At 37.7% G+C, this 27,704-nt stretch overlaps 1 protein-coding gene across 1 annotated transcript; it reads left to right on the top strand.

The window, feature by feature from the left end:
* The first annotated feature begins 563 nt into the window (after positions 1–563).
* LOC118760014 (putative vomeronasal receptor-like protein 4) lies at positions 564–27,688 on the top strand. The gene is made up of 4 exons (XM_058670461.1): positions 564–1,079; positions 17,058–17,203; positions 21,560–21,600; positions 27,511–27,688. The coding sequence occupies exons 1-4, from the start codon at positions 605–607 to the stop codon at positions 27,686–27,688; spliced, it is 840 nt and encodes a 279-aa protein (XP_058526444.1). The 5' UTR covers positions 564–604.
* Positions 27,689–27,704: the final 16 nt, after the last annotated feature.

Here is a 27,704-nt window from a genome sequence, read left to right as displayed (position 1 = left end):
AATAGATTTTTTCTTCCTTAAGGGTATTACTAAATGAGTTGCTCATAATCATTCAGATATGGAAATAGACAATCATTTGGTGAGTTTGAAGGTGATATAAAATTCTTTTTTTCTTTACTAGATTAAGCTTTGGAGAATGTTCAGCCTTCATTTAATCAACAAAGCATTGATTTCTACCTCAACTCATGGCATGCCATGTTGTTGTGGAAGGGTTTTGTACTTCTGCACTTTATTTCTGAATGTGAGTGGTTTTTATTCATATACATATGCATGTGCACATACGTACTTAGAAACTTTTCCACATGTTTGGGAAATCAAATTAAAAATATTATTTTCTTGCAGAATTTAAAGACTGTAAAAGTTTTAAAAATTATGTATACTGACAAATTTTCACATGCTTTTTTATAAGTAGCACAGAAGTTTGACTACCAATAATTTTTACTTAACATTTAGAGTTTATTAAAGCAGTGGGTAAAATAGAAAGTATAATTTTTGCATGATTTGTATATAAACACAAAAATTTATGTTGACATGCGATCTCTGTTTTGTTTCATAGAAATGTGAAATATTTTCAAATATGCTGAGATGAGCAAAATATCCAGTAATGTTATTACTGAAAAATGTGTATGTTTTCCAAGCTGGCATTGGCATCTTAGCCAATGCCTTCCTCCTTGTCTTCCACATCTTCAGATTCCATCAAATTCATAGACCTAGACCAACAGACATGATCATTTGTCAACTAGCTTTTGTCCATAAGGTGATGCTACTTACCACTCTAGATATTTTATCTGCAGACATGCTCAAATCCATTGGATTTCCAAATGAATTAAAATGTAAAGTTTTGCTTTATGCAAGTAGAGTATTTAGGGGTCTCTCCATCTCCACCACCTGTCTCCTGAGCATTGTTCAGGTCATCACCATCAGTCCCAGCTCCTTCTGCTCGTCAAGATTAAAACAGAAACTCAAAAAACATATTGTCATTGCTTTCTTCTGTATTTGGTCCCTCAACCTGTCTTCCAATAGCAACATGATCATCTATGCTGTAGCTCAATCCAACAGAACCAATCTACTCAATGTCAGTAAGTACTGCTCAGTTTCCTCAATGAACTCTGTCATCACAACACTATTTTTCATGCTTGCATTGTCCCAGAATGTTTTCTTTGTAGGAATCATGCTGCTTTCCAGCATGTACATGGTGATTTTCTTATGTAGCCATCAGAGGAAGTCTGAGTACCTTCATAGCATGAGCATTTCCCCAAGAATCTCTCCAGCAAAACGGGCCACCTGTACTGTCCTAGTGCTGGTGAGTTTCTTTGTGATTATGTACTGTGTGGATAGCATCATCTCAGCCTTATCAACTGCATTGTGGAAATATGACCCAATTGTCCTGGATATCCATAGGCTTGTGGGAAATGTTTATGCCACTATCAGTCCTTTGGTGTTTATTATTTCTGACAAACGAATAGTTCCAAAAAAAGTAATTGATATGTGCCAAACATTTCAAGAGTTGATAAAGAAAGTCTGAAAGATAAAATATATAATTTGCAAAATATTCAGCAATCCATGATTTTTTATATATAATTTTTTATTACATTGTATTATGTGACACAGTTTTGTAGGTACTGGGATTCCGCCAAGCCTTCCCCAAACCCTCCCCTGTGGTGGATTCCTCTACCTTGCTGATGTTAATATGATATGAATACAAGGGATTTTATTAATATCTCCTTTAATTTCATTTTCCACTGCCAAAATCTATATGCCTATCTTATTTAAAAATTTTCTATATATTGAAATTTCCTCCTCTTCTGTTTCCTTAACTTCGTAAAGGAAAACATTTTCAGAATGTGCTCATAAGAAGCTCTTTTTGACACCTAAAATTAATTCTTACTTACAAAGAAATCTAAATTCACCTTTGCTTTTTGAATGGTTAGCCACTATATGTGTCCAATTTTTGGTTTAACGACACTATATCTGCTATATGATAATTTTTTACCTCTATTTTGATACTGTATAAGCTCTGGGAATTTTTTTAGATTCTTATGTCTTTCTCACAAAGCCTTTTTCCTCCTGGATGGTACACATTGGAGACATTATTTATGTTTTTATTAAATTTTAAATTATTGCACCCATCATATCTGAAGTCCACATCTTGCTGCACATGGGAGCACATATGTGTGCTGCACCATTTCCCAGGAACCCCATTTCTGCTTCCTGCTTCTGGTCTGGAAAAGCATTTGAGGAAGGCACAAAGCCTTGAGCCCCCACTCCCACATGGGAGACCCAGAAGAATCTGCTGGTTCCTGACTCCTGGCTTCAGATAAGCTCAGCTCCATTCATTGAGGCCACTTAGGGAGAGAATCAGTGGACAGAAGTTCTTCCTCTCTTTTTCTTTTTCCTCTCTGTGTATCTGACTTTCCAGTACAAATAAGTAAATATTAATAATAAAATTTGCTTATTGACACTAACTTTTGGAAGCTTATACAATATAAATTTTTATTATAATGTCTTTAACTTCTATGTATATTGAGGAGTATAATTTCTAGTGTGTTTTAACTTACATTTAATGTAATGTATTTACCCTAAATATGCTTAAAATCACAGTTCAGCAGTCTATTTAAAATCATTTTATTTCATCACTGCACAGTAGCTTAGTGGATACAGTTCTCACCTTGCGTGTTCCAGAATCCTATATGGGTGCCAGTTCATGTACTGGCAGCCCAATTCCCATCAAGCTCACTGCTTGGTGACTGGGAATGGAGTCAATGATGGCCCAAAGCCCTGGGAACCTGCACCCACATATGAGACTCTCAGAAGGATCCTGACTCTTGCCATCAGATCAGCTCAGCTCCAGGCATTGCAGCACCTGGGGATTGAATCAATGGATGAAATTTCTTCATCTCATTTCTCCTGCTCTCTGTATATCTGACTATCCAATAAAAATAAAATATATCTTTAAAACTGATTTTGTTAATATGAAGTTAGCAAACTGGATCTGATCTCATGAGTATTATGTGATTTATACTGAATAAATTCACTATGTTTCAGTAATTTAGTTTTATCAACTATGCATTTGAATCAAATGGTTTCATATTATTTTATATCGATTTGCTATATACATTTTGTTGATGTACCTGGTTTAAATACCACTCCCAAGTTTATGTGATGTGGAATTTTATTGTGTTAGTTTATTTATGTGTGGAAAATGATGTATTGATTCTCAAGTGAGGCAGATGTCAGCTTTTAATATTTTCAGTCAGTGAATTTTAATTCCTTTCCCCTCTCCAATCTTTATAATCCGAAATAGTTATATGATATTGCTGATAAACATTATATGAATGATAAACTTGCTCATTAGTTTAATCCCTTCTCCAGATAATTTATTTGGTTTACATTTTCATTTGGATGTCCTCAAAATCCCCTTTCAGCTTCGTTAGTCATTTTAGTGAATTTAATGGCTTTTGAGAATTTTAAATTTCTAAACTAGAAGTTTTCACTCAATATAATATTTTCTCCAAAAAAACACAATTTCTGGAAGTGTGCAAATAACATATGATGTTCTGAAATACACAAGCATATTTCAAGTGAAATATTTTTTTCATTGCAACATATTTCCACGACATGGACTAAAGTACAATAATCTGTAGAATAGGATTGTTTTCATAATATGTAAGTAATTTCACATTTTACACAAATTTATTTTGTGTTACATTGGAGTATTAAGCAACAGTGTTGGCTTTATTCATATGAATTCAGGATTTTATCCTCAACCATCATTTCTCTTCACAAGGACTCACCCAGGTGAGGAAGAGCTACAGAGGTAATATCACTGAGAAGGCCACTGCACTTACAGGTAAAGGAGGGGGCTGAGACCAAGTGGTTGGGTGGAAGGAACAAGAGGACCTTTAATGGCCAGGTTGAATCACTTGTATATGTGGGACACCTGAGTTGGTGTAGTTAGCACCACCACTACCATGCACTACCCAATGACACACGTGAAAGCTAACTCTAGGGTCTTAACTGGCAGGACTAGATCACAGTAACCAACAGTGAGAGTCTCGCCCCTGTGGAACTGCAATCTCTGCTGCCATGCACAAGATCTGTGGCTGGTAATAAGACTGGTTGTGAGCTAAGAGAAAGCCCCGAATGGGTTGGAGTTCTAATTGGTGAACACAAAGCCTGGAATGGAGGCAGCATTGTAGCCTGGACATGGTTGCATTCTTCCTTGCAATGGGTGTGTTCTGGGTCTGGTGAGCCCCAGAATGGACAGGGCTCCATCACCCACTGATATTCATGTGAGCAAGGCAATAATATAGAAGATACTGGACTAAGTCTTGGCTCCCACTCAAACATATGAAATCTGTGTCTGTAGGTAGATCATTTGTGACTTGGCTGTAGCACCAAATAGTACAAATCAGAATTCTGATTGGGCCATTTGTGTAAGGACAGTTTTCTTTCCACAAGAAGAAGTGCTAAGTCAAACCTTGCCAAAGACCCTCTGGTGTCTGCAAGATCTGACACTGTGTGATTTGAAAGAGATGCCTGGAGGACTCCTATATCAGGACACAGTTTCTGCAGATGAGTGCAAGAATCACAGCTCTGAGCACCCAATAAAATGCCAGGTTACATTACCCACCAGACGCAATTGCATCAGGTCAGCGTGTGAGTTAGGGTGGGCCAGCTCATAGCATACATATATATATATTTAAAAATGGAAAACAAAATGATGTTCCTCTTCTACCTGTGGCACCAACATCCCATATTGTCACTGATTATGATCCAGATCCCTGCTTATGGCCTGGAAAATAACAGGATGGCTCAAGTCCTTGGGCACCTTCACCAACGTGGGAGAACTAGAGAAGTTCCTAGCTCCATGATTTGAAGTAGCTTAGGTCCAGCCATTGCAATCATTTGGCACATGATCCAGTGGAGTGTGGATCTCTTTCATTTTCTCTCCTTCTCTCTTTCTCTCTTGGTAACAATGTCTTTTTAAATAAAAATAAAATATTGTTTTTTAAATAGGAAGATGCTTGTGGGAAATAAACATATTTTAATCTGCTCACAAACAGCCTTTAGAAAAATGCCATTTAAAACCTCAGTAACTCCTGAGCAGTTGGTGCTGTGGTTATTAAATGTCACTTTGAAACTCATACCCCATATCAGAAATTCTGATTGGAGTTCTGAGTCTGATTTTGATTCCAGATTCCTTGATTAGGCTATCCTAATATTCCACTTATTCACATCTACAAAGAAGCTATTTATAATTAAGGACAGGTCCACATGCTCAAGCACCCTAAGCTTATATTTCCTGCAAATCCAACAAAACCACTAATGAGACTCAGGAGTGTGCAATTTCTCACGTGCTCACTTCCATTCTTTCTATATCTTAGTGCATTTATATACATTCTAATTAGTGTATGGAATATGTCAATCCATTAATATTTCTGTAAGACTTGTTTCTAAGTCCAATAAAAGAGTGCAATATATACCGAAACATGAAGAATAATACCGAGAATTTTGTTGTAGAATAGCATTTTTATTTGTGCTGCTCCAGTACTCTGAGTACAAATATCTTGTTTTTCTTTCTTTCTTTTCTTTTTCTTTCTTTTTCTTTCTTTTTTTGAGCACATATATGTTTTACATGTCTGATTGTTGAAGATTTGCTACTCAGCAGTCAATGTAGTGCCTTGGTATTAATTATGTCTGATCATGTCATTAAAATGACTGGAAAGGTTATGAATTTCAATATTAATTGGTGGAACTGCAGCCATCAGACTGCAGTAGAGAAATATGTGATCAATTTTATAATCTGAAGGTGAGGTAAGCCTAGAATTAGGAAAAATATGAGTGGTCCGCCTTGTGGCATAGCAAATTTCCAAGTTGTTCTAACACAGAGCCACAAACAAGCCAGCCAGTCCCTGTCCCATAGTCACCAGGGAGGCCTCACCGCACACTCTCAGGTATGACATCTTGAACTCCCCAGTTGCCACCTCAAGCCAGACATTACAGCTTCCCTCCAAGTTGTAGATGAGTTTAGCCTGCATAAACACTCCACCATTTGACCTGTCGGGCCTGCAGTTTCAGAGAAACTCCTCAGATACTGGAACCAACTTTGCAAGGGGTTTCCAGCATGCAACACAGATGCACATGCAATTATTTTGTGAAAATCCCATTCTCTGTTACTGTTTTTTTTTTTTTTTTGTGCCAGGACCCAGATGTCACATGTCTGTGGATGGTGGACAGTTGAATGTCCCTTTTCCTTTGAAGCTGTTGTTGTAGGAAATGAGCCATGAATGGTCAAAGCAAATACACCTTGTGAGGATAACGATGATTCCTAAGGAAAAAAGAAAAGTGTTCGTAGGGGATTAGAGGGAGGAAGACAATCAGAAGAAACTGCATTCTTCTGTGTAGTGTGAGAATTTCCAAATTCCCTAAATCCCATGTGCAATCAGTTCATGTCCTTCATGTTGATGATCTTTTATTCTGAACTGAAAAGAAAAGGAATATCATATGCATTTCTTATTCACCTAAGCACAGCAGTGGAAAGACTCTAAACTTCAGTGTGTGCAGAATTTAGGATATGAAGTCTCTGAGTCCTCAAGCTCATCCCTTGAGCTCAACACTTTAGTAAATTTTATCCATCCAGTTTCCCACAATTAAAGAGGAACTACTTATTATTGGTAGAGAATCCCTCCATTGTTGCCCTTGGGAATTTTTACTCTGTTAATTATCCGATATTCCTTTCATTGGCTCATTTACTCACTGATATCCTTTAGTTCTTATTAGTTTTTCTTAAAATAAGGATCAGAAACAAAAGCAAAACATGTGAATTTCAATGGATTTTTATGAAAAATTTAGGAATGAAGTTTCTTCTTGATTGTCTTCTTCCCTCTGATTTGCTACAAACACTTTTCTCAACACAGAAGAGTGTTTGTTGCATCTTTAATAAGCCATTTAAGCTTTGCCCTCTATGCTGTTTACACAAATTCTACCCTTTCTGTCCAGGGAACGTATTACCTTGGATAATGGAAATGCAATCTGTATTCTGCTACCAATGCAGATGCCCTGGATCAGGGATGTTTCTGATTGGATAAAAATATCTGTTTCTAAAGAACAGTGAGAGAGGGGATATGTTCCTGATTTACAGGTGCTTACATTTAGAGGTGCTTACTGTGTCGCTGAGATTCACACTGGAGAATTGGTTGGGATGCCACCGAGAGTCACCTGGACAGTGGTGCTCACTTGAGAAATCAGCTGTGGTTTGTATTTGTCATGAAGTCAAGCTTACTGTTTTTCTTTTGTTTGGTAGCAAGAACTGAGAGCAGACAACCTGCCCAGACAGGCCTGCCTTGGAGAAATGAGTCCACAGGTGAGAAGAGTGGAACTCAACGGCACCCCACTGATGCCTCCCAGAAAGCATGGAAGTTCAAATTGTCCCTAGAGTGGATAATTGAATGACTCATAGAAGGTTCTTGATTTTCTTTTTCATTTCTTCAGTGACACGTTAATCAGTCAGTAGCATGTTATTTAACTTCATGATGTGGTTAATTTCTTTTTTCCTCCTGTTGTTGATATTGTTTTGTGACTTTTCATTTAAGGGTATGTATAATAGCTGTGTAATGGACACTGTCATATCCAGTCATGTTATTCAGCTTCATGGCATTGTAAAATTTTATTTTTATTCCTATTGCTGATTTTGTATTGTGGCTTTTCATTTAAGGGAAAGTACAGTAACTGTGAAATGGAGACTAACATATTCAGAGGTGAGGATAAAATGTAGTGTGCATCTCTACTTCCAGAGAAAGATGGACTTACAATGAAACTGTTTACTTTATCTTGACAATAGGGTGCTGGACTCTCTGCCATTGTCCATATCCGCACTGATGAATATATGACTTTGTATGAAGAACTATACTTTAGTAATGATATAGCAGAACTAGGTGGGGGGGGGATTGAGGAGGGGTTAAGGGAAATCTCAGGAGCCTATGAAACTGTATCATAAAATAATAATTATAAAAAATTAAAAAATAAATAAGGTTAGGTAAACCATTTATGCAAATAAAAAAAAGATTAGCAGAATGGATTAAAAACCAGACCCATGTATCTGTTGAATAAAAGAGGCATATTCTACCAACAAAGATACACAGAAACTGTAAATGAAAAGATTGAAAAGGACATTTCACACCATTGGGAGAGAAAAAAAAAAAGGAGCTTGTGTAGCCAGTGTAATATCAGATGGCATACACTTCATCAGGAAAAACATTGAAACAAATGCAGTGGGACATTTTATGATGATAAAGAGATCAATCTACCCAGAAGAAATAACAATAACAAATGTATAAGCATAAAATATTAGGGCACCTAACTACATGATACAGATATTAGTGGACATAAATGAAGATACAGATTCCAACACAATAGCAGTGGGGACCTTAGCACCCCATTAAACTCTATGGAGAGACTAATGAAAAAGAACCTCAGGGAGGAAGCAACAGATCTCACATAGACCAGAGAACAAATATACTTAATCTATATTTATAGAACTTTTTATCCCATGGATACTAAGTACATACATTTTGTCATCCGTACATGGAACATTTTCCAGGATATATTCGTATTATTGCTCAGAAAACACGTCTCAGCATTTAAAAAAAATTGAAATCACCGTTAGCAACTTCTTTGGCCACCACAGAGTCAAATTAGAGACCAGCACGTCAAAAAAAAAACTCAGAAAAATTGTAAATGCTTGGATGTTAAACAACATGCATAAAGAATATATCAAAGAAGAAATTAAAGCATTTCTTGAAATCAGTGAAGACTCAGACTACTTATGAAAGCCTATAATGCTGCCAAGGCAGTGTAAAGAGGCAAATTTATCGCAATCAATGTCTATATTAGGAAGCAAGAAAGGCACAAGGGAAATGACCTAAGCACACATCTGAAGAAGCCAGAGAAACAACAAAGAAATAGTGCCAAGAGCAAAAAATATATACCAAATAGATCAATGAAACAAAGGGTTATTTCTTTGAGAAAATAGATAGTATAGATACTCCACTTGCCCAAATGATCCAAAAAGAAAGAAAGACAGAAAGAAAATTAATTGAATCAGAGATAAGAAGGAAACATTATAACAGTATCCACAGACATACAATGTATAAACAGAAATCACAGCAAATAACTATAGCCCAACAAATCAAAAGATTTTCAAAAGATGGGTAGATACCTGGACACATACCATCTACTAAAACTGTGACATGAGACAACAGAGCAAGGTAAACATATAATGTGGATGGACAATGAATCAGTAATTAAATTTCACCCAACAAAATAAAATATGGGACCAGACAGCTTCAGTAGAGGCAGGCAAGAATTTCCATTATTGTGTTGTTACACAACATAGTACTGGTATCATATCATATCATATCATGTCATATCATATCATATCATATCATATCATATCATATACAATATAACACTGCAGCTCTTAGCCAAAAAAAAAAATCACTCAATAAAGAGTCTTCTAGAATATGCAAAAGAGTTTGGTAGGTGGCAGCATATTGATATTGATATTGATATTGATATTTATTCTGTCAATGACCTAGGTGTACACAAACAACTTCAGGGATGAAAAAGAACTAGTCAGTATGGCATCATTAAAAGTATCAGAGAAGACGTAAAAATATCCTGGGATTCAACTCACTAAAAACCTAGAGGAAAATCATAAAAAAGTGAAAAAAAATAGAAGACTTTAAAAATAGAGAAATATACCTTGTCCCTTTCATCTTATACAAAATTCAAATCTAAATGGATAAAGGATCTAAGTCTACACCCAGAAACCATAAAAGTATTAGTAGTAAATGCAGGGAAGAGTCGACAAGACACAGTCATAGGTAAAGTCTTCTTAGAAAAATGATCAAAAAGCAGTCAAGGCCAACATGAACAAATGGGATTACATCAATCTAAGAAACATCTGAACAGCAAAGACAACACAAAGTCTGTAGAAAGTAAAAAGCAATCAAGAGTGGAAGAAAATTTTTGTACACTGCACAATAAAGGAATAATATTCAGGATGTACAAAGAACTCCAGAAACATAAGAACAAAGCAATCCAGTTAAGAAATGGGCAAAGAATATGAGCTGACACTTTTCAAGGGAACAAATTCAAATGGCTAAGAGACATGAAAAATGCTCAAGCTCCCTAGCAGTAAGGGAAATAAAATAAAAACCACACTGAGTTTCTACTTAACCTCACTGATAATGGACTCCATATACCAACACCTGCTGGTGAGGATGTGGAAAAAAAGAGGCAGCCTACTGCACTACTGGAGGGACTCTAGCCTGGAGAAGCCACTATGAAAATTGGTGTGGAGAATACTCAGACGATTGAAACTTCAGCTACCATGTGTCCCAACAATCCCACTCCTGGGAATATATTCAAAAGAACAGGTACATTCACACAAGAAAGCAACCTGCGTTTCTGTACTCATAGCAGCACAATCAATGATCACAAAAACATGGAAACCACCTAGATGGCTAGTGAAGGAGGACTGGATAAGGAAACTGTGGTCCATTTATGCTGTGGAATACTACTCAACCATTTCATTATTTTTATAATAACATATTTCCCTTTGTTAGCAAATGGTCCCAATTTCAGACCAATATATTCAATGAAATGAGCCAATCCCACAAGGGCAAATATTATATGTTCTCTCTAATATAAGAGAACTTCCAACAAAAATACAGAACAAAACATAATGATAAATAAACATGCACTTGTAATCTCACCAATGAAGGACATAATGAAGCAGAATACCAGGAATCAATGAAAATCGACAGAATGCTTCTCCACCACTGAATAAATGTAGACCTGCAGTGAAACTTCTCAATGTACATAGACAACAAAATATTAAATTTTCTACCACTGCCGCTAACAATGTTGTCATGACCCAGGCAAAGAGCAAAAAGTGGGAGTCAAGATTACACATGAAAGACTATTTTACTACAAAACACAGGGGATGGTGGGCGTGGATAGGAGAGGATTGATGGAGAGTGTTGGCAACGCTCGCGTCACTGTCACCGTGTACCCCGAGCCGAGCGGAGGGGCTAGGGTTGCAAACAGACAACACACAAGACAACACAAGACAACACGCAGAGGGTCACTCTTGTACACAGAACGCCAACTTTATTCCAAGTATCCTGCATCTTTTATAGCCTGCTTAGTCCCTCCCAGTATTATCCCAATGTTCAAGCGACACCTAAGCTTCCCTGGGGGTATCTTAACAAAAGGAAAGTAAGGAAGAGGGAACTTGCAGTCAAGCCAGGGGCTAAATGCATTAGGCCAAGATTTCTCACTGTGTTACCTCTTAGAAACAAGCTAAGCTGTGGAGTTAACCCTTGGAGACCGGGGCCTACAGGAGAGAGGAAAGAATCCGTACTCCTGAAAAATGGAAAAATGGAAGACACAAAGTAAAAAAGAGAGAGACTAGTTGACATAACAGATTACTTTGGTAAACTTTTTGATATAAAATTAACACAAAATGAACAGCCTTTGCATATACCAAAAATTGCATTCCTGATAAAGAATTCTAAGATCAGTCTAATTCACAAGCTGGAAAAAAAAACGAAATACATAGGAATAAATTTAGGTAAGGATAGGAGGGTTCTCTGTGATGAAAACTAATATACAGTAAAGAGAGGAACAGAAAACACCAAAACATGGAAAAATCATCCACATTTTGGGATTGGTTTATTTAATAGCAACAAAATGTCCATATAACAGAAAGCAATGTATAGATTTCATGAAACTCCTATCAAAATAATGAGGAATGTGTCAGTTGTAGAATAAAACTATGTTTAAATTCATATAGAAATGCAAGAGACCCCAAGTAACTAAAGCAGTCTCAAGCAGTAAGGAAGACACCTGGAGACAGCATGAAGCCAGGCTTCAAGATGTAGTACAAGACAGTTATAAACAAAATATCCTGGTACTAGCACAGAAATAGACAATAAGATCAGTGGTACAGAATACAACTCCGCTATTAATGAAAAATTAAGAAGAGATCATTATAGAGGCATATCACAACCCCTACACTTTAACCATACATCTATGTATTTTTGATTTTATAAAACAGCTATGAAATAATTTTTTTTTAATATTCAAGACTTTTCAGCTATGTTTTTATATCCTCAATGGGTCACACAGGTTTACTTCTTGTCTAATAAAAATAATTTTTCTATGAGTTTCTTATTTAATCATATACATTATCTACATTTGTTGTCAATAGATGTTCCTTTTCATAAATCATACCCTTTGGACATTAAGGAAAAATCAACAATGAGATTTCAGAAACTGGGTGAAACTAATAAGTGAATGTGTACCTCACATCTATTGAATAGAATGATGCTGATAACGAAAATAAGAATCAAGATTGCATCATGACATTAAGAGCACTGTAAGTTTTCATGACTATAAAAGTGGGGAAATGGGTCTCCAGTTCTGTTTCCATATTTTACCTCCTAGTGGTATTTTTTGTATCTTGGTCAGTAGCAATAACTTTACCTCTTGGGCAGATTACAAAAACATCTATTAAACATTAAAGCTCCTTGAGTTGCTTTGATATACAATAATAGATTTGGTTCTCCAATATTATCAAAAAGCATTCAGTTAATTTCACAGAGAGTGGAACATGTTCTCTGTCATACTAAGGTTGTGTTCTGGTGGCCTCCTGTCCCTGGGTGGGTGTATCTGCTTGACTTGCAAGGTAATAGCAAAGCAAAATGCCAGAATGAATAGCATCCTGTGAAATGGTCCCAAGGCAACTTGGTAAGAAGTTTCCACAGGTTTCCAAAAGACAAGGTCTCCTGATTGTCACACTCTGTTTTTACTTCCTTTTCTGAGTGAGGATGGGGCAGAGGGCTGTCTTATATTCAATCATGATGGGGTAAAATTTCTCAGACCATAGTATTAAAATATAGTGAATGAAATTTGCTTAGCAGAGTGTATTTATTTAAGCATTAAAGAATCAATGGGGCCCGGCGGCATGGCTTAGCGGCTAAGGTCTTCGCCTTGAATGCACCAGGATCCCAAATGGGCCCCGGTTCTAGTCCCGGCAGCTCCACTTCCCAACCAGCTCCCTGCTTGTGGCCTGGGAAAGCAGTTGAGGAAGGCCCAAGGCCCTGGGACCCTGCACCCATGTGGGAGACCTGGAGGAGGTTCCTGGCTCCTGGCTTCGGATTAGCACAGCACCGGTCACTTGGGGAGTAAACCATCTTTGCAATAAAAATAAATCTTAAAAAAAGAATCAATGAAATGAGTCTCACAGATATCAAAATGAGAGGAGAGTTAAGGAATTTTATTTACAGGCTAAATATGAAGACAAAATGAATACAGTGTCTTTTTAGATATAGTAAGAATTCTGTTTCATCCAGTGGGAATTCCTAGTTAGAGGCTGATAATTAAATTTAATTTTTGTCACTGTTAACATTAGTGTCTAATCATTTATGTATAAACCCATGGTGCTAGAATTGTTTCCAAGTAAAACTTCCACTAACTATTGAGTTCCTTTTTTCAGTTTAGTGTTAAGTTTATGATTATCAAGTAAATTCAAATTGTTATATTTTTAAAAATGGGGGTTGTGACACAGTGGATTAGTGGCTAAAGTCCTTGCTTTGCATGCATGGGATCCCATATGGGTATCAGTTTGTCTTCTGGCTACTTTACTTCCCGTCCAGCTCCCTGCTTCTGGCCTGACAGGACAGTTAAGGATGGCCCAGAGCCTTGGAGCAAAGTGCATTGTTCCTACATAGGAGACTGAGAAGAGAATCCTGGCTCCTGGATTTGGATTGGCTCAGCTCTGGCCATTGAAGTCACTTGGGCTAGCTGAGCCGGCATAGTAGGCACGGCGAATGTCCGAGCAAAAAGCACTGACACACGGAGATCATGATGGTGTTAGAAGTGCTGGGAGCAGTCTGTCCCCAAGCCTCTTTATAACCATATTATATCCTCTTTCCCCCAAGCCCATTAACAGGACAATAGGACGCCAATGAGTCTGCAAAGGCTAGGTGCTACTGCCTTAGGCCTGATTCCTGAGTGCTCAGCTAAAGGAATGTAAATCAGCTCCTCAGCCCACAACACTTGGGTAGTGAACCAGTGGATGGAAAACCTTTCTCTATGCTGCTCCTTCTCTCTTTATATATCTGGCTGTCCAATAAAAAATATTTTTTGAAAATAAAAATAAAAGAAATTAAGGAGAAGGAATTTTGGGATAAGAGAGGTTATCATTATGCAGAGTGTTATGTTAGGAGATTAGGTTATTAGGGCGCATTGCCCTTGGAAATACAGAATGGCAAATTCTAAAATGCTCTCACAGGAGCATACAATATGGCAAGGTGACCCCCCTGCTTGGATTTGTATGTGAATGGCCACAGCTAAGGGAACAGCTTATGGTGATGTGCACTGCTGGTCAGTAATTGTTGGCATTATTGATCACCATGGTATTTTTGCTAAACGATTAGTCACAAATCTATGGCCTTCTTAATATGTACCAGATACTCTTGTTGGTGCTGGATCCAAAGCAATAAAGAAACAGACAAATCAACCTTTTCTATTGCTGACTGAACAATTTTTTCCTGGTATTCCATCTCAAACTTCAGTCCATCCCAGTGTCACACTGCAATCTGATTAATAATGTACATACAGTTAAGCCATCTGAGGTGATTTTGTTCCCAATTGTGAGGCTTGATATGATCTATGTGGGAGGCAAGATCTATTTAGGGATCTAGTGTTAATATGGAAATTTTCCTGCTACAAATTTCTTTCAATGATTCTGTGAAAAAAACATAACAGTGAGGATTCACTCAGGAAGCCTGAAAAGGGTGTATTTTTGTCCCTTCAGCTTTGGAAATTATAACAAAGGATATAAAATTGGTTATCAGAGGTTGCTAGGTGACACAGGGAAGGAATACAGAAAGGAAAGATATTGATTGAAGGACACATCATTTCAGTAAGACTAAATACACACATCTAATTGAATCATTGCACTTAACAGTAATCACTCCCAATAGTTTAGTACGTACTTCAAAACTGTCAATGAAATGCAATTTTATTGATGGAGGAAAGTGTTTTGGATTAATGGTGAGAACCTTGTTGGAATACTAGCACCCCTTATTGAAAATGCCTGTATTAAAATCTTGTATATGATTCCGATTTCTGATTCTGGCTAGTATAATACCTGGAATGCAACAACTTAGAGATCTAATAGTTAGGTCCTTGCCACACATGCAAAATATCTGGATTATGTTCCTGGATCACAGTCCATCCAGACTCAGTGGCAGCCATCTCCAACTTCTGCAGACGACAGTGAAGCGAAGCTCTGTGTCTTTCCCTGAGTGTCTCTGCTTCTCAAATGCATGCATACATATATGCATATATACATGATACCATATATACATTTTAGTGATATGTATTTCTGAAAAAGATATACATTGGGTAGTGAGCAATAAGGTAATCAATTTCACTTAATCATTCTATAATAAATACATGAATTAAATTATATCTTATAAAAATAAACAATTATTGGACAATAATGAATTTATAAAGTGCTAAGCAATAACAGTGAGTTCCTCAGAGAATCTTAAATATCAAGGGAAATCTTAAAACATATGTTGTACTGTCCTTGAACAGCCACACCTGGAATATGGTATAATTTAATAGGAAAAACATAAAAACAATCTTTTTAGCACATACATGAATTGCATCACAAGCAATAGGAAAAGTTTTACTTCATTTAAATTAAGATTTTCTCCTTGCTCTACATTATATTATTCTGAGTTTCCTATGCTTAATGCTTCAATAGATTGTTAACACTGAATTAATATAATCCTTAAAATATGTAACTAGTGAATTATTTAGTCAATTTTATCCTGAATCCATGCTATGTTGAGGGTGCACATGCATATTTATGGAGCAGTTTCCAGTGCTGACACAGCAGTGTTTGCTTTATTAGAGTATGCTTTTGAAGGAAGTTCACCAATTGTTTAATTAACTATGCAATATGTCCTTTGTTAACTCATGCATGTCTTGTGCTTGCAGAAGAAGGCTTTTGTTCTGCCATCCATTTCTGAATATGAATTGTTTAATATTGATATATATATATATATGCATGTATACATTTTCAGAGTGTATCTCAAGAAAGGTTAGAAATAGAAAATGAAAAATCAGATGGCTTGGTTGCAGAGTTTTTCGATATCAAATTGAGGGATTTTTCAAAGGATTCAGTAATTAATATAATGACAAAATATTTGTTGTGGAGAGAGAAATGCAGAATTTTAAATTCCAGGAAATTCTATTAAGCATTCAGGGCTCCTTATTTTAATAACTGGGTAAAATAAATATGATGCTTTCTGATGGTTTCCATGACAACAACAAAGACCAAATGTAACATGAGGTCTATCTTTTGTTTTATAGGCATGTATAATATCCTCAGTATGCTGAAATGAACAAATTCACCACTCATGTTATCATTAACAAATGTGTATCTTTTCCAAGCTGGCATTGGAATATTAACCAGTGTCTTCCTCCTCTTCTTCCACATATGCACAATCCACCAGGTTAGTAGGCAAAGGCCCCTTGCTATAATCACCTGTCACCTTGCTTTTGTTCACATAGTGATGCTATTTACTTATCTGAAGACATGCTCAAGACGCTGAATTTTTTGAATGAATTAAAATGTAAGATTTTGATGTACATGAATAGAGTGACACAGAATCTCTCTATTTTCACTACCTGTCTCCTGAACGTCATTCAGGCCATCACCATCAGTCCCGGCTCCTTCTACTTGTCAAGATTTAAACGTAAACTCACAAATTGTATTATCATTGTTTTCTTCTGTATTTGGTGCCTCTGCCTTTCTTCCAATAGCAACATGATCATCTACACTGTAGCTCATTCTAAGAAGACTGATTTACTCAATGTCAGTAAGTACTGCTCAATTTCCTCAGGGAGCTCCATCATCATGGTACTATATCTCCTGCTTGTGTTGTCCCAGAATGTCTTTTTTGTAGGAATGATGCTGCTCTCCAGCATGTACATGGTGATTTTCTTATGTAGCCATCAGAGGAAGTCTGAGTACCTTCACAGCGTTAGCATTTCCCCAAGAACCCCAAGAATCTCCCCGGGAAAATGGGCCACCCATACTGTCCTAGTGCTGGTGAGTTTCTTTGTGATTATGTATTGCATGGATGGCATCATCTCATTCCTCTAAAGTGTATTGGGAACATATGAACCAATTGTCTTGGATATCCAAAAGTTTGTGGTAAATATCTATGCAACTATCAGTTTGGTGGTGTTAATTAGTTCTGATAAAATAATAATTGGCGTTCTGCAAAATACAGTTGAAATGATAATAGTCTTGGCAAGTTGATTAAACAAATCTGAGAATGCAAATTCTTTCATCTGCTAAGTAATAGAAAAATCTAATATTTTAATCTAATATAGAAACAGTATTTTACTTGTATTTTCAATTTGTATCTTGTAATTTTTTTGCAATTTGAAGCTCCAAAATTCTGTATGCCTCTCATAATTCAAACTTCTCCATGTAATGAAATTACATTCTATTAATATGAATGTCTTTTTGACATCTAATCCCTGAATCTTTGTAGTTGAGAAAGTAATGTAAATTTCAAATTAGGAAATATGTGAGCTTTGCTCACCTGATATAAAGAAATTAGTTTAACAGCTACTATCCATTCTATGATATAAAAACCATGCATTCATACTGACAAATAAATTATTGAGTAGATAAAGCAGTGATGGCAGAGACATTCTGTTTTGTAGAGCAAATAATATGAAAAAACAATTTCTTCATCTCTATGATGAAGGCAAAATAAAATTAAGTCATGCTGACAGAATGTATCTTAACGGTGATGTGATAACAGTTTACCGAAACTATGTTTCTCCCCAATTCCCATCCGTATAGTATATACATTGAAAAAAATTCACAAATTCTAGTGGAGACCAACCCACAAAGTTGATGAACATTATTTTTAAAAGTTACAAGGTGCTGGGGCAAGATAGTTAAATAGATGTGCCTAGGATTCACCTGGTTTTCCACAAGAAATAAGCAAAATGTCAACTGGAAAGCTGGATTTTCAGCACATGCCTGAGAAAGAACACTGGAAACCAGCAAAGCAGCATTATAAAATCTGGCAAGATGGTTTGGAGACAGCAAAATAGGCAAAACCATTGTGCAACCCAGATCCATGGTTGGTGGAATCCTGATTTCAGGGAAGGGTAAAGAGCAAAGCTTCGGCAAATGACCTCTCTATAAACAAGATATATTGGCAACTCTAGATTCAAGAGTAATCCTCAGTTGTCAGTAAGAACCTGGTAAGGTCAGGTATTTATCCTTTCCCTCTTCTTATCATTTAAGTCACTATCTCTTATTATAATGGCCCAGGCACACTGTGATCCACTAGCAAGGATTCCTTGATTCCCTCAGAGATTTCCAACCAGAAGAGGCCAGCACTGCATGCCTGGTTCATTCCAAGCAGTAATCCTGCATGAATAGCTGCAGCTTCTTAGTCTGCAGTGTCTTGCAGTCCTTCACCAGTACTGCTGCCAGTGCTAGCCCTACAGTTCTGACTTTAGTTCTCAGTAACTAGGAGGCTGTGCATCGAGCAAACTTCCAGAACCATTGCCACAGCTCTGGCTCCTGGCCCACTGGTGAAGTTTGGAGTTCTGGGAATATAGCAGCCCAGAACTTGTATCTCTGGTATCTCCCTCCAGTAAAGACCGGTGTGTGTACCCACTCCTCTCTCCTAACACTCTGACATCCATTGGTAGCAGCTGGGAGTCTGTGTTTCAGCCAAACTCTCAGCTTTCCCCAAGGACAAAGTTCCTTGTTGCAGGGATAATTAAGGCACTGCTCTCCACCTAGCACATGCTCTGAGCAATATATTGGGTCCTGGTCTATCAGATATCTCCACTGCTACCTTTGACAGAGGCAAACCAAGATGTAGGAATAATATATCATCCAACTGAAAATGAAGCCAAATTGATAAGTGAACACATATCATTTAGAAAAATCTCTTTACCATGCAGGCCATCCTTTAGAAGTGATTGAGATAACCGATCTATTAGATATCAATACAGGGATACAAAAATTTTGAGAGGAATTATTTAGTCTTCAAAGGAAGAGGGCAATTCTTTAGACATTCCAGTGAAAACTTACAGGAAGTTCCTGATGAAAAATTGAAAAAAAATTATTATAAGTATCGTCAATGTGATACAGAAGAATACATGCATTAAGTTGAAGAAATTCCGGGGAAAAAATGCCTGATATGAGTAAAACCTGAAAAATATGAAGACATATTAGAAAACCTATTTAAATCAATTGCAAGATTCAGTTGAAAACTGAAACAATAGATCAGGCCAAGTAGAAGAAAAGAACGTATATGAGTATGAGTAGGAAATATTCCAGTCACACAGACAAAAATATAAACACAGCTTCAGGATGTGTGGGAACACCATGAAATGAAGAAAACATCAATTCTTTTGAACCCCTGAAAAAGATAGAAGCTAAGGTTGAAGAAGCATAGAATAGCAGTATATTTTTCAGCAGACATTTCACAGGGCAGGGATAATCAGGATATATTGCTAATTCTTAAAACAAAGCAAAATTAAGCAACAAAACAGCAAAACAAACAAAGAAAAATAAAACCAAACCAACTGCCACACTTTATGGAATGAAGTTTCCTTCATAAAAAAATAAGGAAAAAAATGGGTAATTTCCAAGATAAGCATAAAGGAAATTCATCTCGACCACATAAATAAGCCTTGGAGAAGATTCTGCAGTGAGTTTAACATAGAAGCAAAAGAAACCATCTTGAAAATGTAACAAATGAGGATAAGCAAAAAGACCTTTAAGACAGTTTAGTATAGTTTCTTATCAGGTCAAATCTAAGAGTACAACAGAAGGCTCATCCACTATGGTCAAGTGGGATGTAGCCAAAGGACACGAGGGTGATTCAAAATACAGTCAATGGGCCAAGCACACTGGCTCAGTGATTTTATCCTTGCCTGGCATGCAACAGGATCCCATATGGGCACTGATTCATGTTCTGCCTGCTCCACCTCCCATCCAGCTCCCTGGGAAAGCAACAGAGGATAGCCCTAGTCTTGGGACCCCACAATTTCTTGGTAGACACAGAAGAAGCTCCTGGCTCCTGGAGTCAGAATGGCTCAGCTCCAGCCATTGCAACCGCTTGGGGAGTGATCCAGGACAAAATAATGTTATGTATCCTCCTCTTTGTAATTCCGCATTTATAATTAATACTAATAAAATAAATCTGCTTAAAATGATAACTAGTAAATAACTATACTATATAATATCAATACAATGAAGGCTATCAATTAGATTATCTTCTCAATTATTGTAGAAAAGGCATTTGATGAAATTCCTCATCTATTCCTGCTTAGTGTCCTCATAATCAAAGTTACAAGTCCTGTGTAAAAACTTCAGTAACCATCATGCTGAATAGGGAAAAAGCTGAAAATATTTCCACTTAATGCTGGAATCAAACAGAATGCCCTTTCTCTCTGCTTTTTTCCAATCTAATAATTTTAAGAAAGCCACATGGCAAAAACAAACAGAAAAAAGATTAAAATACATATGAATAGGAAGAAACATAATTATAAATTTTACTTTAAATTTAATTTAACTTTAATTTTAATTTTAAATTTTTAATTTTAAATTTTGGTTTAATTTAAAAAGGAAATGAAACTATTCTTTAAAAAAGGAATCCTAATGATTCTACCAAATTTTTTTTAGATTACATACGGGCTAGTTAAAAGTGTTAGAATATAAAACACAAAAAAGAAGTATTTTGATACACCAAATGCATAAAAATAACTTCCTGAGAAAGAAATGTTAAATCAGTTGTGTTCTAAGAAATTAAACAGACACATATACACGCATTGAAAAGACTGTCTATTTTTGGGTTGGGCCGAGGCCCTGGAGGATGGGATGACGGGGGCTGCCCCAGGAGGATGGGCGCCTGGGGGAGAAGCTGAGACTGTGGAGAAGGCTGAGCCTGAGAGCCCTGCGGCAGGACTGGGAGTGCTGCAGCAGGCGGTGACCCTGCCCGAGTCCTAGGGTGGTCCTGCCCTCCTCCCTTCCCGGCCTGTGATGTGCCTAGTCTTGCAGCAGGACGGTGTGGAAGCTTGATATGCACTATAGTGATGTTCTGAGATGCAAACACAGAGCTACCAATCCATAACCCTAACGTCATGCACGTGACAGCTTTACGGCACCAACAGTGCTTCCGAAGCATGTGAGGGACCCTGGTGGTGAGAGACCCTGACCCCTTCCCTGGCACATCCGGCACCAGAGGCGCACGTCCACATGGTGGCACATGGATTCTGCCCTGGAGCCTTGCATGCTGGGTCCCCCGGATTCCTTCACGAGGAGGTGACTTTTAGGGAAGCCTGCTCGGCGCCTTCCAGGCGTGCTGTCGATGTGTTCTTGTGACCTTGACGTTTTGCTTTTTGTCATGAATGTGTTCAGTGTTCACAGATGGTGGTAGAAGGCAGTTGCACACTGCAATGGTAAGAATTCCAAGCACTTTTCGAAGGGCATGGAGCCACACAGGCCTGAACTGGTGTGGTGAAGACCTGCTCGGTTCATTCTTGGCACAGGATCCAGGAGGGATACCAGGGGTATCATATGCCTCAGTGTGTGACAGTCCTGGGGACCAGTCTCACACACCCCAACTTTAACATCTGCCCAGCACGAGGTGTTTCTGCTGGACTAAATTCAGGGGGCTGAGGGGGAAATGGGGCTACACTTAGACAAACAAGGACAGTATTTCCCAGGGAAAAGGAGGATATTTACTGATTAATAGGGCCCCCCAAACCAGAATATTTTAATGGACTGTAATAGAAGTACTGAAAGCAAGTATGTTCCAAGGGTCACTGCCAAATATCCACCCAAGAGTGGGCTAAGATTCCACGATCAGATCAACTTTATCAAAGGATTGAAATATTGTTCAGAAAAGCCTAGCTTTCTGCCCATTGGTTGTGACTTAAATATACTGTGTATCAACAAATGTTTATGAAAATTAGGGTGTCTTCTTATAGTTGACATTGAAGTGCCCCCATTTTACAATGTAGTTTTGAAAATTTTCCAGGTCAAGGAGTTTACAATAGTACAACGTTTAATTCACTTTAAAAAAAAGCAATAAACAACCATGGTTTAAAACCCTGCTAATTTCCAGTAGGAGAGCTGAGAAGCTGGCACACTGGCACCTGCATGGGGCCTTTTCCCCAGATTAGCATTTTCTGACCTTCTCAGGAACTTTTCCCCTATAGAAATTACACTTACTCTCAAAATTGATCTTTATTTTGATCCTAAGTTTAAGTTGAAATGCATTTTATCAGGATGTTATGAGTTTTTTATGAGTATCCTTAATTTTTAAGTAAGGATTATTTGCAAAGAACAAAATGAATAAAAATCAGCATTTCCTAAAAAAAAAGAAACAGAAGTGTCCATTTTCATGGATTCTTGAAGAACTAACTTTACTAAAACAACCAAAGCTGAGAACATCAAATTACCTGATTTCAAGATATTTACCAAACTTTCTAATAAAAGTAACACAAACCCAGACACATACATTATTGGAACAAATAGAAATCCCACTAATGAATCAATATAAATGTTTCAATTTAATCTCAACAAACATTCCTAGAACATGCACTGAGAAAGGAATCCACCTTTCCTAAATGGTGCTGGAATGCTGGGTATCCACATGGAGAACACTGAAACCTGACCCCCATGCTCCACCTTCAATCATTTAAAGAATGGATCAAAGGCCTGTATGTAAAATCAAAAACTTTGAAACTACTAAAAGAAAACACAGAGAAGACACATAAGGACTTTTGTGTCAATATAGATGAGCTTTATGGATAAGACATCAAAGGAGTAGGTAATAAAACCAGAAATACACAGCTGGGGTTACATCAAATTATGAAGGGTCACCACCACAGATGAAACAATACAACTGTGAGAATGTCTGAAACTATTTTTCAACATAAATATGAGACTAAGGATTAGCATAAGAAAATATACTCAAAACAATTCAGAAACAACAAGATTCCCATAAATACAATTAAGAAATGATCAAAAGATTTATGTGCTTTTTCTTTAAAGAGGAAACCTTAGGGCCACTGGTATCCCATACGGGCACTCGATCCAACCCAGCTCCCTGCTTATGGCCTTGATAGCATCAAGGGACAGTTGAGTTGCTTGGGCCCCTGCACCTTATGCCATAGACCTGGAAGAAGGTCTTGCTGGCTCCTAGATTCAGATTGGCTCAGATCTGGCCATTGCAGGTAATTGGGAAGTGAGCCAGCAGATATTAAGATACCTCTCTCTGTCCTCCTTCAGTAAAGATTTTCAAATAAAGCTAGAATGAATCTTCTTTTATGTAAATGGAGATACCTGTGGCAAACAAATGATTTATGGTGTTCCTTATCAGCCCTTAGGCAAGGCAATTCAAAAGCTCCATGAGGGCTGGGCATTTGGTGTAGTGCTTAAATATCACTTGAATACTCACACCCCATATCAGAATTCCTCCTTCTGATTCTGAGTCCTGATTCTGATTTTGATTTCAGGCTCCTTGATTAGGCTATGCATAGATGCCTTCATTCATACCACCAAAACCCATACTTATACTTAAGCACAGGCCCATGTGTTCAAGCACCCATAGCCTGACTTTCCTGCAAATCCTGCATGCCCTCACTGCACGCCACTAGTGAGATTACAGCAGTGTGCAACTTCTGATGTGCTCACTTCCCACATTTCTAACTCTTCATATAATTGAAGAAATTCTAATTGGTGTATAGAACATTTCTTCTCTGTTTTTTTAGGATTTATTTATTTTCATTGGGAAGCTGGATATACAGAGAGGATGAGAGACAGAGAGGAAGATTTTCCATCCAATGTTTCACTTCCCAAACAGCGCTTAGCCAATCTAAAGCCAGGAGCCAGGATCTCTTCCAGGTCTCCCACGTGGATGCAGGGTCCCAAAGCTTTGGCTCTCCTTAACTGCATTCCCAGGCCACAGGCAGGGAGCTGGTGGGAAGCAGGACCGCCGGGATTAGAACCAATGTCCATATGTGATCCCGGCACGTTCAAGGCTAGGACTTTAACTGCTACGTTGTGCTGGAACCCATTTCTTCTCTTAATACGACTATAAATCCTACTTTTGTTTGGTACACACAACTATATTATTAAAACAAAATGGTAACAACAGTGTGTGTTAGTTTATTGAAATAAGCATTTTTAGTTGTGCTTACCCGGGACTGTGAGAACAAACCTCTTACATGACAGGTGGTTGGAGATGTGTTATTCAGCACTGGGTGCAGTGCCTTGACCTTTAATTACATTTGTTTATGTTGTTAAAACAGACAAAATTAAGTGAACTTGAATATTAATTCACACAGCAGCAATAATCACACAGGGGATAGAGAAACGCTTAATTTTGTGATCTTAAGGAGAGATCAAACTGGTAATGCTAGAAGAAAAAGCCACGTTCAACTTCTAGTCCTTTGGCACAGCCAGTCTCCTATGTGTCCCCAAACAGAGTCAGAAAAATGCCTGTGATTTCACAAAGATGCGTGGCCAAACCCTGCACTGCATTCATCATGGACACCTCTCTGTCAAGTCTCAGCCTTTGAACCCCCAAGCTCCCTTACCAAGCCCTGGAGACTTCTGGGAGCCTCACTCTGTGCTTCTGTCTTTGTTGTGCTGGGACCCGGATGTCACAAGGCCATGGGTGGTGTGGACTCTTGATGCCATCTCTAGAGGGCCCAACTTTTCATGACGGCAGGTGAGCTGTGGTGTTGGAGAGTATAGGGGAAGGTCCCTGACCATCTGACAGAGGCCCAGTGGTACTGAGGAGAGAACCGTGGATGTGTCACCTCAGTGGTACCACATAAGCGGACATGGTGATGTCCAGTTCAGGTACGTGGTTTCAACATTCCCCATTTTTCCCTACTTTTATCATTATTTCTGCTCAGAATCTTCCTGAGATCCTATTTATGTGTGCTGCTGACATAAATTCCCACTTGTTCTTATTAGTTATTTTGATCTAAAAAATTGAACAACATAAAAGACAAATCTTACTATGAATTTAATTTTACTATGAATTTAGTTGAAATTTTTGTTGTATTTGGGAGGGTTGTCACTATGGTGATATTGAGCCTCTAAAGAAACACCTTGCATTTATTTCGTTATGATTTGATACAAATAAATTTTAACAACTTTATTTTGATTTGTATAGCATACGTTAGATGCTTTTCAAACTTAGATGTTCACTTCTTTGTTACAGTGAATCAAAATGCCCTTAAATTCATCAAATATTTCTTTTTACTAATTTATGTACAATTTGATTCTGTGAATGTTGATGTTGTTCTGTGTCTTAAACACACGTTGCCTTCAGTTTTGAATAAAAGCAAGTGTTTTGTCAAAATATTTACATGTTTTCCACCTTTGGTTCTTTTGAAGGGGATCTTTAGAATTCTCAGAGAAAGAGAGTGGATATCATTTGAAATCTATTGTTAATGGGATGTGTTTCCTTGCAGTACTTAAAAACTTGTATAAAGTGAGCAAACTTCACAATACAGATTTTGTAGCATAGGTATTTCACATCCCACCATCCTCCTTCCTACTTTCGTTAAAAAAAAAAAAAATTTAAAGGTGGTAGACATTCATTTATTTTGCAGTTATAGGCTTACCACTCCATTGGGTAGATTTCAATAAATGACAAAAAGAAAAACAATTTAATCGTTCATCAATAGAACAGATGATGTCAGAAAGAGTCAAATGTCAAGTTGGCAATGCTGCACCTGTAGATTACATCTGCTTTTCACACTATGTATTAGTTACCGTATCTCCTTTTACAAGATCTTTTACCTTCACATTTTTTCATTATGACAATCATTCTCGTTTCTTTTGGTAGCAGAGTTGCAGGCATAATTCCTAAGACCCCATGCATTCTAGAAAATCCAATTTCTTTTGTTTAGGAAGGTGTCTATTTCAGATTGATTAATACAGTATTCTGGTTGGCAGTTTCTTTGTTTAAAGACCTAGGCTATTTCAGTGTTTTCCCTCCTACCCATGAGATTTCTGATAAGAAACGTGGAGATAACTTGACAAGAACTTGATAAGAACTTGAAGATCTTCTGCAGGTAGTCTGGATTGTTCCTCATGGACATTTTAATTTTTCTCTTTTAATATTGAGAGTTTGACTCTAGTGTGTTATAGTGAAGGCTGTTTCTGTTCATGCTTATTAAGAGTTCTGTGTGCTCCATGTACTGAAGTCCCCCCCATATTTTCTCATCAGGGAAATTCTCGGTTGTTATACACTTTCTAAGCCATTTTATTTTGGCATACTTTCACGAAATTTCAAGATATATTTGTTGGGTCACTTAAAGGTATTTCACTAGTCAGTACTTTTCAGTTGTCATGACATTTTTTTCCAGTTTTTTGTTAGAATAAAACATTCCCAAGGATTTGTCTTTTAACTTAAATATTTTTTTCTTCATGAATCCATTGAAGCTTTGCATGGCTTTTTCTATTCAAATTAGAATACTCGTTGTCAGTATTTTGTTTGATGTATTATCATAACCTCAAACGTTCGCAAAATCTTTCGTCCATACTACATGCTGGTATCTTCATCTCAATACTTGGTTTCCATGTGCTTTTTGAGAAATCCTGCGATTATTATTTTTTCATTCGTTTCTAGGCACTTCATCAATCTTTCACAATTGTAGTAATTAGGGTCTTCCTTGTCATTTTTCCCTTGTTTTCCTGTGTTTATTTTATGCTCTTAAACATTGGCTTTCTCTGATGTTTTTTATCTTTGGACTATACCTCTGTAATTTGTTGGAGTGACTGTGCTTACAATGGATAGCCCATGTCTGCAGGGTGTTCTGGTCAGTGTTCAAGTGAAGTGAGATTCCTGGATGACACCAAAGTCGGCCAAAGAGTCTCTCTTTTGTCAGCATGGGAAGGTAATGATCATGTTTGCTATTGTCGTCAGAGCTTCACCTCTTCTCTTTCTAAGTGATCAATGTATAATATCAGCTCAGAGTGGTTATAACAACCCACACTATGCCAGGACATGTACTCACACAAAAGATCTGTGGAATTGTCTGTGTATTCAGATAGCCAGCAATATACACCATGCGCTATTCTAAAGTTATTCCCACAGTCTTTGCATCAGACTGTCTTGAACACATTTATGAATCTTCACTCAGAGCCACTAGTCTGCCCGGACTGCAGAAAGAAGCGTTCTCAGTCGCCCTGTGTTCCCTCCTCACGGTGAGGCGGGCTCCTGCCTTCTGAGGCCCTCTGAGCCAAGCTCTGGTGGGAGCCAGTGCCCCACTGTTCCCCGGACGCTGAGTGGCCAAGATTTGGGGATTCCTGTCCCGGTTTGATAACGTCCTTCCTGTCAGCCTGGCGTTCGACAAATGCACAGCCTGTTCTTCCAAAGTTCTGGACCAGTATGAATGGGAAGGGTTTGACTTCCTCGCGAAGGTGTTTAACTCTTCACATTCCTTCCTGGAAGACTTGACCGGCCTCACCCTGCTACACCAGGAGACCCAGGCGGCCGAGGCACGGTGGTCTTTGTGAGTTTGAAAGTTTGCTG

This window comes from Ochotona princeps, chromosome 11 (assembly GCF_030435755.1).
Source record: "Ochotona princeps isolate mOchPri1 chromosome 11, mOchPri1.hap1, whole genome shotgun sequence".
In the NCBI taxonomy this organism is placed as follows: domain Eukaryota; kingdom Metazoa; phylum Chordata; class Mammalia; order Lagomorpha; family Ochotonidae; genus Ochotona; species Ochotona princeps.
The sequence above is the reverse complement of the archived record's forward strand: the minus strand, read 5'-3'. Positions and strand labels throughout refer to the sequence as shown.